At 46.7% G+C, this 12,807-nt stretch overlaps 1 protein-coding gene across 1 annotated transcript in view; it reads left to right on the top strand.

The window, feature by feature from the left end:
* Positions 1–11,143: 11,143 nt before the first annotated feature.
* The window catches only part of Col2a1 (collagen type II alpha 1 chain), a 29,207-nt gene continuing 27,543 nt past the window's right edge, over positions 11,144–12,807 (top strand). Inside the window, exon 1 of the mRNA XM_087899224.1 lies at positions 11,144–11,409. Within this exon, the coding sequence (XP_087755350.1) occupies positions 11,325–11,409 (85 nt within the window). The 5' untranslated portion in view covers positions 11,144–11,324. The remainder of the gene's footprint in view (positions 11,410–12,807) is intronic.

Raw genomic sequence — 12,807 nt, 5'->3', positions numbered from 1 at the left:
TTTACACAGGGTGGGGATATTTAACATTCCCTATGGGAGAATTTTCCACTGATATTTCTTAGCAGACTTATAATTATTGTAAATAGGCACTATGAAGACAAATTTTTCTCTGTCGTTTTCTTGTAAAAGTATAGTGAAGAAACAATCTTTTAAATCAGTCACTATAAGAGGACATCCTTTAGGCAATAGGAAAGGCAAAGGAATTTCAGACTGTTTAAAGCCCATTGACTGAATAACCTTATTAACAGCTTCTAATTGTAGTAACAGTCTGTTACCATGTTTCATTTTCCAGATTTCTTTTTAGCAATACAGGAGAATTCCAAGGTCTGGTTGACTCTTCAATATGCTGAACATCTATCTGCTCCGTTTTAAAGCCTGCAGTTTCTCTGTTGTTAGAGGTCATTGCACAACCCAGACAGGTTTTGTCTGTCAATCGTTTTAAAGATACGGCTGTTGGTGCCTTTGGAAGATCAGCAACTGTTGTGCCCTGTTCTTGTACAACCTGTATGGTTGGGGACTGTTCTTTACAATATCTTGTAATGTTTTTTTCAGAAGCATATATTAATTTGTGGTTCATTTCTAGGACTGTGGGAATGTTAATCTGAGTATTTCATTGCTGCATCAAATTATCCACCCCCCACAAATTCATTTCTGTGTTAGCCACATATGGTTTTAATATTCCTCTCTGTACTTCTAGCCTTATATATCTGACTCATCTCATGATCTGCTTTACCTGAGATAAAGTTCCAATCCCTAAAAACTGAATATTTACATTCTGAAGAAGCCAATTTGGGTGCCAAGATTCTGGTGAAATTATTGTTACATCCAGACCTGTGTCTACCAGACCTTCAATGACAACATCATTTATTCATATTTCTAATTTTGGTCTTTGTTCATTTCTAAAAGTTTGCCAAAATACTTGTTTTATGGCTCCTCCTGAATTTTTGTTCTCTTTTCTATAGCTATTCTATTATCTAGAGCAGTATGGTTTCCTACAATAGGCATTAGGTTTTTCAATTGCTCTGGGAAGGAGATTCCTTCACGACAGGAAATGACTGAACCGGATTTGGCACAAGGGCCTGCAAGAGGCCCCTCATGGAGTTTCCTGATGGCAAAGGGTTACCTTGACCTACACTCATTAGTCCAATGCCTGCCTTTGCCACACGTTCTGTAAAGCTAGAAGGCAGGGGCGTTCTGAATGGATTATTCACAGAAAACCTTGTTTCTAGGAATACCATATCTACAATCCCTTTTAAGGTGACTTTTTTTCCCACAATTATAACATTTGACATTTTGATTTTTCCTCAAACCTCTGAAATCACTTCTCCTATACATGCATCATCATGGACATGAGATTCAATGTTAATTTCATCTCAGATACATTCCTCCAAGGGTGCTGACCTTGCCTTTAGTGGCCTCATTATTCTTATGCATAGAAAATTGGCATTTTCAAAGGCCAGATATTCAATTATTATTTGTCTAGCTTTTGAATTTGGTATTATTCTATTTATTGCTGAAGTCAATCTTTGTAAGAAATCTTAAAGACTTATTTTGGATACTATATAACTTTAGTTAATGACTTTAGTAAATGACTCAATATTCTTCCCTATTTCTCCAACTCTGTTGCAAGCATTCAAAACTGCTGCATGTTATAAATTCAGGATGTGGTCATCATATACAATTTGCCTTTCTATAGTAGCATAACCTCGTTCTCCATGAATTTAATCTTAGGAGATTTCTCTACCTCTAGCTTTACTCTATTGTTCAATAATCTTAGCCTCTTCTCTGAATCAAGTACTTCATTGTAACTGTGGACCAGGTTCTAAAACACCTTAAACCAATTCTATACAGTTGTTAGGGTTAATGATAATTCTATTATCATTAGAAGTTTAACATTTGCTTCACAAAAGGTGAATGCATGCCATAGAGACTATTGCTTTCTTGAATCTCCTTAAATCTAACATTGGCACAGGAGTTCAGTTAGCTGTAACCAAGCCTCTGCCATTTGTCACTTCCTGTAAGGTTACTGGATATATTAAGATTGGTTGTTTGAAAATCTTAGAATGTTCTCTATTCTTATAATGCAATGTTGAAATTGTTTATTAAATTTTCTCTGTCTGAATTTGAATATCTCTGTGATTTGTTTTGTTAGGTTTTTCTAAGGACTGTATTTTTGCACTCAGATTAACCAAGTTTTTTTTAGTGATTAGACAAAAATGATAAAGTTGATAATGTTACAATTGATAGTACATAAATCCCATCTAAATTAGATATCTTCTCATTTAATCTTTCCATTTTCAACCTGTCTTACATATCATATTATCATACAGAGACACAAACCCCTCCATTGTAATGGTTTTTTTTCATTTTTTCAATGTGGGAAAAAAACTCTTTCATTTAACTAACTCCTCCCTTTAAGAATTCCCAATTGTCTTGCCAAATCTACTGACAATGTTGATAAAGATGTGAGGCTTATTGCTGCTGCATAGAACAGTGAAGGCCCAACTGGATTTCAAGGCAGTTACCTAGTTTGGCAGCAGCCTGAGAAGGGAGTTCAGGGAGATCCCACAACCTATGGTGGAGAGAGAGAGAGAGAGAGAGAGAGAGAGAGAGAGAGAGAGAGAGAGAGCGCTGTCTGGAAAAGTGCACAGGGATTGTTGTTTGGGAAAAGCACGTGTATTGCGGTGGTGGTGGGGGGCTGCCTGAAGGTAAAACCAGCCAGTCTAGGGTGGATGAGCCCTGTACATTTGGAGTCCTATGCTTTTGGAGTGTGGGTGGCAGCTGGAGACTGTTTCAGAGAGGCTACAAGAGGAAAAATCCCAAATTCGCTCAGAGGCTTGGGGAAAAAGAAAAGAAAGCCTAGCTGGGTGGGGCTGGAGCCCCACATGCAACTCTGACCTGGGCTGGTGGCTAAAGGCAAATGGCCTTTTCATGAATTTGTACTCCATACGTTGGGCACCTATTATAGCACGAATAATAAAACCCAGACACAGATATTGAGGTTCAACCTGAAGATCAGAAAAGCAACCAAGCCACTAGAGAGAGTTCTTGCCTCTATGAAATTTCAGACTGAAAGAAAGAGCAAGTCCCTCTCTTATCTTGTTTTATATTCCTCTCTAGTGCTGGGATTAAAGGCATAAACACCACCACCACCTGGTTTTCATGGCTAACTATTGTGGCTGCTGGGATTAAAGGTGTGTGCCACCACTGCCTGGCCTCTATGGGCTGACTGGTGTGGCTGTTTTGTGTTCCAATCTTCAGGCAATTTTTCAATTTCAAAATTTCAAATTTCAAAATTCAAAATTTAAGAGCTGGTTGATTGGTGTCTCAAAACGCAAGCTTGGTACAGGGTCTCTCCCCCCCCCTCACACTCTCTCACACACACACACACACACACACACACACACACACACACACACACGCATATATATCCCCCCCCCCCCGCAACCACCTCTTCTATCCATGGAGAATCTGAGCTGCAGAAGAAGGCATGTTGACTAAGATTACAGGGACAGTGCGAGTGTTCTCTCTCCCGGTTGAATTGGGTCTTCCAGAGTCTCTCACCCAACAAAAGACTGTGCACGTAGCTCTTCCCCACTAGGAATCGTTCCGTTTTAGCCATCTTGTTTCAGTCTGGCAGCCACCGATTGCTGTCTTGGTCTTCTAGGCTGCGGGACAATCTTAAAGGTTGTTATCCTTCCTGTGGGGGGGATCGTGTTGGAGCACTGACCAAAGAATGGGGTTTTGATGACTCTAAACCTCCCTCTGAGGCTCCTGGGTACCACGCCAGATGGAAACATCCCACTTGTTGCTTCTGCACCAATCACACATTGTCAGAGGAGGGAAGCGTGATGCACAGTGTGCTCAACTCTCAGCCTCATGAGAATGCAGTCCTGATATGGATGAACATTACAGCGTAAGGTCCAGTCCCCCAAGAGATTGGGAGCAAAAGTCACCAAGGGGTCTCTTGTTGGTGCCCCAATATTGCACCCAGTGGGCAGCATGCTGAAAAGCAAGTCTCTGAGGGTCTTAAATATCGGTTATCTCAGGGGACATATGCAAACAAGCTGTGGAAGGAAGAGAACGTTCAGCTCCCAGAGGCAGACGGGTTGTCTGTGGTTGACATTGGTCCTGTTCCATAGCAAAGCAGACTGCATCCTGCCGCCTCACAGAAAGGAACATTACAACTCATTCGCCACCGAGTTCGACTCATACGACTCTCTCCCCTCTCCTGAGAGGGCTATTGGCTTCCAGGAAGGATCCACTCGTAATAGATCACTTCTTGTGTCCCATACTGCCACATGGCTAGTACTCTTGTCCAGTGAAGCCTGATGTGTATGGGGGTGGGGGTGGCAGGGAGGAAGGCAGAGTGAGAGACACAGTCAAGGAGGGACAGGCTCAGAACAGTGGGGGTTGTGAGCGCTAGCACGGGGTGTGGGGGTGTGGGGGACATAGAAGACACATTGGCTGCCCCAAACAGGTGCCTGGGGTAACAACAGTCAAGGGCCCCTCCTGAGTTTGTGACACTGTGTCCTTCTATTCCTTTTCTATGTTGTTTTTGGCAATAGAATCTACTAGACACTTACCAAATGTTCCCTTGAGCTTTTTAGGGACTTCCTGGAAGGTCAGCCCCACCCTGGAGTGGGATGAACATGATTTGTGGGGAGCTGGCCAAAGTGGGAAGGGGGTACTGTAGCAGAATCTTGTCTCTTCCTCCTTCTTCCGCATTGACCTCTCCTTTCCCTCTGAAGAAATGGAGCCCGGAAATGACGTGTCACCTACTTATAAAGGAGGGAATGTCGAGATGTGTCACAGCCACACCTCTGAAATGGGCCTTGTCTTCAACACTCTCTGTCCAATCATTTTCTGTTGCTATAACAAAATTCCTGAGATGTTCTCAGGAAAGCTGTTTTGGCTCACAGCTCTGAAGACCGGGAAGTCAGTGTGTGGTACCAGCAAGGGCTTCCTATGGCTGCAACCCTTAGCAGAAAAGAGGAAGGCAAGCAGGTGGTATGGGAGACAGAACATGACAGGCATCCTCTCTTTGTGATGGCTTACTCCTGGGAGAATAAACTCATACCGTTACCCTGTCCTAAGGGGTCACCCCATTTCCAAACATGCCGCAAGGGCAGACTCCATGAGCTTCAGGTAAAGAAGTATTCAAACCACAGCACTCGCCTGAGCTCCTCTCTGCAGTGTTAGCTCAGCTCCCAGGCTTCCCCTCTGACCGGTTTGCATCCAGGACACATGTACCCGGGGATCTGTAATTGCTGGCCATCCTGACCATATCTTCTCTGTTTCCAGGGCTACACATAGCTACCTATCTTCCAGGATTTATTTCTCATGGTGTTGGGGTGTGTGTGTGTGCGCGCGTGTGTGCGCGCGTGCGCATGCATGTGTGGATGTGCAGATGTGCTTATAAAGAGTATAAGCACTGTGTGTGTTAAAGCCAGAGGTTAATGTCAAGTTCCTTCCTTAATCACTGATCTCTCTCCATCTTATTGTTTGAGATAGGGTTGCTTGCTGAACTTGGATCTCACTAGGTTCTGTACTGGGATTATAGACACTGCTGCCGCCCAACCCAGCTTTGCGTGTGTGTGTGTGTGTGTGTGTGTGTGTGTGTGTGTGTGTGTGTGTGTATGTGTGTGTGTGTGTGTGTGTGTGTTGCTTTTTTGAGACAGGGTTTTTCTGTAGCTTTGAAGCCTATCCTGAAACTGGCTCTTGTAGACCAGGCTGGCCTCAAACTCACAGAGATTCACCTGCCTCCTGAGCGCTGGGTTTAAAGTTGTGTGCCACCACTGCTCAGCTCCTGACCCAGCTCTTACATGGGTGCAGAGCACTGAGCTTAAGTCTTCATGCTGTGTAGCAAGCATTTTACTAACCAGAGGGAGAGGGGCCAACTAAAGCACAGCACCATGGTGCTTGCTCTGCGCAAGTCATGAAGAGTCCAAAGGAGCTGGAGAGAAGGGAAGTAGACGCCTATTTAGTCCCTTCAGAGGTATGTCCTGGATCCACCATGCTATGTGGTTGCTTGATGCTCTCTGGCTCTAGGAACCAACTGCATTTTATGCAGAACCAATTCCTTCATGTCCAGCTTCTGTTGGGAGTCTCCTCTTTGAGGCTTTTGTATTTTTCCTTGTGTCCCTGGAACCATCTAGAGTTAATGAGAGCTACATATTCCTAAAGCCAGAAGGCCACCTACTTTAAGAAAGTGCAAGGTTTGGTATGGAAGTGTTTCGTTTAAAATAAATAAAAATAAGTAAATGAATAGCATGGGGAAATCCTTACAGATAAAAAAAAATGGCAAAATGGCCCTTTTTTTCCCCTCAAAAAAAGGAAGTCTAAAATACCAAACATCTTTATATCTCCATCTTTATTCTCCCAACTCCATCCAAAGGTCTGGCTCTCATGAGATAAATAGAAGTGGGTAAAATAGAATTTCCTCCCTTACGTCTATGTCTTATCCCCCACGCGTCCTTTGTCGTTCACACTGTTCTGGTCCCCCTGCTGCGTCCTCTGGCTCGCCCCATCCTACTTTGCTTTCACACAGGACTTTACTCTCATCCGACATCTGCATTTCCAAGCCCGGGTTTCCTCAAGCTCCCTTCCCCCAGGAAACTGGCTCTGCTTACTCCTTGTTTCCTGCAATACTTCCCTTCCTTTGACCCCTCCTTTCCCACCCCTCCGCTTCTCACTGCCTTGGCGACAGTGTCCCTTCTCTCCCCCCTTCCCTCCCTTTGACATAGACCTTCTTTCCTATATTTTTAATCATCTTCTTTCTCTTGTGTCCCCTTGGATTCAGAGGTAGCATCTAAATTTACTCTGCCTCTCTGTGTTGTGGAGAAGTAGGGGCCTAGTGTAAGTCTTCAACTGGATTTGTGTGGCACTGGGACAGACCCGAGTTTGGGTGGGATTCCTAATGCTATTTGTATTTGAGAACACATAGTAGCTCATTTATGCTCCTATGGAATGGAATGTACGCCATAAATCTGGAAAAACCCTATCCTGGACAGTCATGATCCTGTTACACTGGCCCAAAAATGCCAAAAGAAAACATAAACACGCCTTGAAAGGCTGTCTGAACGGAGCCCAACCAACAGAGGCTGAGTGTCGGGTGAGCCAGGCCCACTTCTCCTCCAAGGCTGTGTGAAGCATGTCATTCACCACCTGCCATATTTGGGGTGGGCTTACCTCTTCAGAATGTGGGTCCTTCCTTACTTTATCACTATTTTTAAGTGGGTTTAGGTAGAGGAAGAGAAAGAGATCTTTTCTTTACAGTATTCCTATTAATATCTTTCCCAATAAGGTAGTGTCTACATAAGTCTAAATTTGGTAGAAGAATATAGCTCAGTGGTAGAACGCTTGTCTAGTATGTGTGAGGCCCCAAGTTCAATCTCCAGCACCACAGAAAAGTCTAAATTAATATCCTCATAAAAGAAATAAAAAATAGTGAGCTGCTTATTTTGTCTATGCAACGCAAAGCCACCGACTTGATTGTCTACTTGGCTGGGTTGTCTGAGTTAGGGCAGATACTAACTGTGTCTGCTTACTCTTTAACTTCCGGACTCCTATAGTGTGCACTCTTCCTAAGGTGTAAGCAAATGATGATGTCACATGGAACCCTCACTCTCCGACAATCAGGTCCTTTTTCCTCCCAGATGGGGAAGACAAATTCTTTGTTCCAGCTCCATCTAGAGATCGTGACATCTCCTCATCTATCTGATGTTGGCATAAAAGTTTGTTTTTTTTTAATCAAGAAAATGTGTGTAAACTGGGCGGTGGTGGCACACACACCTTTAATCCCAGCACTCCAGAGGCAGAGGCAAGCAGATCTCTATGAGTTTGAGTCCAGATTCGTCTACAGAGTGAGTTCCAGGACAGCCAGGGCTACGCAGAGAAACCCTGCCTCAACAAACAAACAAACAAACAGTGTGTATATGTATTAGGAATGTATATCTTAAGCACATAATTATAGCTTGCTTAGTCTGTATAACGTTACTTGCTTGTTATGTTTTTAGGACTGGCCATTTGATTGAATAACCATTTGTGTGTTCTCTGGGGAAGACTATTTCTCCCACTCTCAAGATTCCTTATTGTTCTGTAGGTTTTTGTGGGAGGCTGGGGTTTCCTGGGCTCTACCCCACCCACCCTCCCTCACCCTCCCTCGCCCTACCCCCACACTCTTATTAGCCTGCCTATCATTGTTCCTTCAGCTTAACTTGAATTAGCTATGTTGGTGAGACTTTTTGAGCTTCGCTTCTGACATTCTCAGGACACACAGTCTCACAGTCGACTCCCTAGTCCTCTGAGTCTTAGTCTTTCAGGCCCCCTCTTCTGCAATGATCTTAGGTGAGTCTTAGAGGAGCTGTGTAGTAGATGTGTCCATTGGGACTGGGCTCTACAGGTCTGCATTTTGATTGACTCTGGTTTTCTGTAATGGTCTCTGTCTCTTGCAAAGAGAAGTTTCCTCGATGAGGGGTGGAGACTGCACTTATCTGTGAGTGTAAGGACAAATATTTAGAATGTAGTGAGGAATTACGCTGGTTTAGTGAAGTGGTGGTTGTAGGCTCTCCTCCAAGATCCATGATTTCATTAGCCCTAGGTTTCCAGTACCAGGCATGATTTCCCTCTTTTTAAGAAGGTCTTAAATCCTCTTAGCTGCTGGTTACTGCCAAGGTGTTCTTGTCATATTGCACCTTTAGGGTTATGATGCCAACTGGTCATTGTGTTCATAGCCATCACAGCTATGTTCAGGACTCTTGGTGGCTCTCTTTTCTGGAAACTTGCCCTGTGCCTTCTGTTACCATGAAAGCTAGCTCCCAGGAATGAGGCCTTAAGGTCAGTCTCCATGGTAAGAAAAGGCAGGAGACTATACATCAGGATGTTCTCTAGAGCCTTTGCCACTGTAGCTCCATCAACCCTCTTCCTTGCTGGTCCTAGGCATTCATCTTTTATAATCTTCTTGTCAATGTCACATTGCTTCTCTGTCTTGTCTTGGCTCCATTTGCTAAGTGTTTTTGTTGTTGTTGTTTGGTTTGTTTGTTTTTTTTTTATCAGCAATGGTTCTTTCCACCTTCTAGTGTTAGGGACAGAACTTAGGACCTCATGTATGCTAGGCAGACTCTACCTCTGAACCACATTCCCAGCTTTCTTGCTGGATTCACTGTGCTGTCTAGAAAGAGTTTCTTTATTTGTGTGTATCAAATTGGTGAGGTCAGGTGACACTCCCTTCGGTGCAGTGTGTCAATGTGAACCGAGGGACACCCAGTAAGAAGGATGCATAACTTCCCGCTACTTAGGTGCTTGCCTTTCCATGCTTTGCGGTCCCATTGCTATGCTCTGCATAATGAGATTCTATAGTTGGCTGTGGAATTTAAATAATTTCTACTTATTCTGGCTTTGTCAGTTTAAACTTTAACTTGATTTTACTTCAGTTCGTTCCCATCTCTGATAATTCTGTTTTTAATTAAAGGAAACAGAGAACTTGATCCAGAGTTCTTAAACGTAGATGCTGCTCTTTGGTCAGAATGAATCCGAGTTAGAGGAGAAATCAAGAATATCCCGCTTTTCTTTCTTCCTGACCTAGATCATTTTCATATGGGTTTCCATTTTCTTCATCTGCTTTAGCATTTCCTTCAGAACTTTCCTGTCGAGTTTTTGTCATCATGTGCATCGAGACCAGTTGTTTGAATGGCTAGCTGTCCTATGTGTTACTCTATTATAAAATTCTGTTTTGCAGGGGCTGGTGAGATTGCTCGGGCATAAGGACCCTTCCCACCTTCCGTCCTCGGAACTTGTGTGTTAGTTAGAAGGAGAGAACCAGTATACACACACATGAAAAAATAAACACAAAATAAAATCTGTGTTTTAAACTAAACAACGTAGTCCACAAGAGCTCACCAAAATTGTCTCCTTTGTGCTGAAAACTGCGCGGTCCAGTTGTGTTCTCAGACCTTCCACGCTGCTCGGTGAAGCAAATTCAGTGGATATAAGGGAGAAAATGAAAAATATACAAAAGAAAGGGGCTGGGTTGAGCTTGGGACCCTGGCAGTTCGGGCTAAGGTGGGGGGAGGGGCGGGGAGGAAAGGTGAGTGAGGCTGGAAGCCCAGGGGTGGGGAGACTACGTGGGGGAGTGAGTGAGGTGGGGACAACTAGGAAACTCTGGCGTGTTTTCTGCCCCTCACTAAACCGAGTCCAGCTGGATCTGCGTCCAGACTCTTGGCTACGGCCTCAGAGTTGCCAACAGTCCCTGGCCAGCGCTGCTCCATCTAGGCTAAGAGCGCCCACTTCCCTGGAGACTCCTGGATCTGGGCCAGAAAGAGCCGACCTAGACAGTGTCTCCAATCCTGTTGCGTGCACCGTTTTGTCCCTGCTGCCTTGGTTCTCTGCGGTTTCTAAAGTCCCTTCCCTGGCCTGCTCCGTCCTCCTCCCCCACCACACAGGTCTGCCTCTGTGCAGGAATACACCAGACCCTGTCCTAGCCATCCTCTCAGTCCGGCGTCTGCCTAGGCTGCAGAGGAGGCCCTTTCATAGCTACTTGAATGTGTGTGTGTGTGTGTGTGTGGGGGGGGGGGGGTGATGGGTGAGGGAGGATGTCGTTGTGAGCCTCCAGGTGGGAGTCCAGGGTCAGGTACTCTGCAAAGGGGCTAGAAGGCAGATCTAGACAACTGTCCCCCAGATTTAGGATTCCTTCCGAACAACTTTCATGGCTCATTCTAGGATCCCCCGACTCACTTCCATCCCCACCTTCCTTGCCCCTTTCTGTCGCCCCGTCTTCCCCACGTCTTTGCAGACCCAGGTCTAGAGCTCCAGCCTCTGCAAACAACCCCCTCCCCTGTAACCCCAGTAGAACTTCGAAGGGAGGGGCCGGAGGCCCCCCTTCCCGCCTGTGGTTGAGGGGGCTGTCCAGCAGTCCCAATGGGGGCGACCGTACGGTCTCGATGCCCCGCCCGATCAGGCCACTGGGCACATGGGGGGCGGGAAGCTGAGCTCACGAGAGGGGAGTCTGGTCTTGGCAGGTGTGGGCTCTGATCCTGCCTGGGCGGGCTCCGGGGGCGGGGACTCAGGTTACAGCCCCGCAGGGGGCTGGGGGCGGCCCGCGGTTTGGGCCAGTTTGCCAGCCTTAGGAGCGACCGGGCGCATATAACCGGAGCCTCTGCAGGGAGAAGACGCAGAGAGCTGCTGGGCTGCCGGGTCTCCTGCCTCTTCCTCCTGAACCTAGGGCCTCCTGCATGAGGGCACGGTAGAGACCCGGACCCGCTCCGTGCTCTGCCGCCTCGTTGAGCTTCGCCCGGGCCAGGCTCTGCCAGGCCCCGCGGTGAGCCATGATCCGCCTCGGGGCTCCCCAGTCGCTGGTGCTGCTGACGCTGCTCATCGCCGCGGTCCTTCGGTGTCAAGGCCAGAACGCCGGTAAGTCGCCCACATCCCCTACCTGTTTTCCTGACGTGTGTCCCTTCTCCTCCTTCCCAGCGCCGGTCCGGGTTAGGGCGCCGAGACCCAGGCGCGCAGTACACGGAAGTCCACTGAGCCGAATTCTGCGAGTGAGAAACTCTGTCGCAGCATCCTCCGTGAGAGTTGTGAGTGGAGACATTTGCAGGTCCCTGCGTTAAGGAAGGACATGAACTTGCAAAGTGTTGGATGCGACAGGTTTAAACACAGATGTAAACGCGACCCTTTCCACCAGTTTTGATCAGGAGGCAAAAGAAGCCCCATACTTAACAGGAGGAGAGCGATCGTGAGACGCCTACGGGCTGACTTCTCAGCCTAGTCTAGGAGTTAGAGGCTGCGGGGCTCAAAGAGGCGCTAGACAAAGGACTAACTCTGACACTGAAGGGTTGAAATCTGAGGTCACAAAGGAAAAGAGGTTCTCGGCGACCTCAGCGCCGCTCTCAGTTCCCTCCCCCTCCAGGCTGGCCCAGGGTAAAGTGCCACCAGCCGGCCTTTCTCTAAAACTACGCTCTCCCCTCGCTTCCCTTGGGCTGCAGGAACTTGACGTCTGAAAAACGTTGAGACTCCGAAAAAAGTTGACACTCCAACCAGACCTGCTTTCCAAATGGCCCCCCAAGAGCACCCCCTCCCCTGTCTAACTCCTACCTCCTGAGGGTCTACAATGTGTGTGTAGCCATGGATGGAGGGTGGTGAGGTCGAAGAGCTGCTTATGGTTATAGCTGCAGCCTTTCAGTCCTGGTCCAAGGGCGGTTCCCCGCACCTTTCCACCTCCTCCCTGGGTAAGATCCACTGTCTGGGATTATATTCAGGACAAACGAAGCCTGGAAAGTGTATTAGGTAGAGAAAATTTTCTTCCACGTGCTTGGGCACGTTTCCGACGGCTAGGCTTCCAGCCTTGTCTTTTTATGTTACAGACTGTAAATCAATTGCAGGTGAAACTGTTTGGGTAGTGGGTGGGTATCAAAGACCTTCTATCTCAGACTGTGCGCTTTCCCTGCCACTAGGCTGTCTCGAGGGATGCTTTGGAAGGCGGCGGGCCCTGGCGGACTTTCTTCTTATCCGTAGCGGGGACAGGGCTGGAGCCGAGAGCGCAGCAATGTGGAGCCCCAGGATAGCATTTTCCGGCCCTGCCGCTGCTCAGAGTGGCAAGTGAAGCCGGGGTCGTGCGCTGGAGCTCTAGGGGAATGTCGAATGTTCATTCGCTCTGTCTGACTATATTTTTGTCCTAAATGTAAAAGCATACATCCACAAAGTTGTGGCATTGACTGGTGTTCTCTATAACGAGCAATGGTGTGAACTGTCTAAACTACTTCCCTAATTCTCCATCGGATAGTAAAGGTTCTCGCTTAAGTGGCCGAG

Source organism: Myodes glareolus, chromosome 19 (genome assembly GCF_982192425.1).
Source record: "Myodes glareolus chromosome 19, mMyoGla1.1, whole genome shotgun sequence".
Taxonomy (NCBI): Eukaryota; Metazoa; Chordata; class Mammalia; order Rodentia; family Cricetidae; genus Myodes; species Myodes glareolus.
This window is presented reverse-complemented; position numbering and strand designations above follow the sequence as displayed.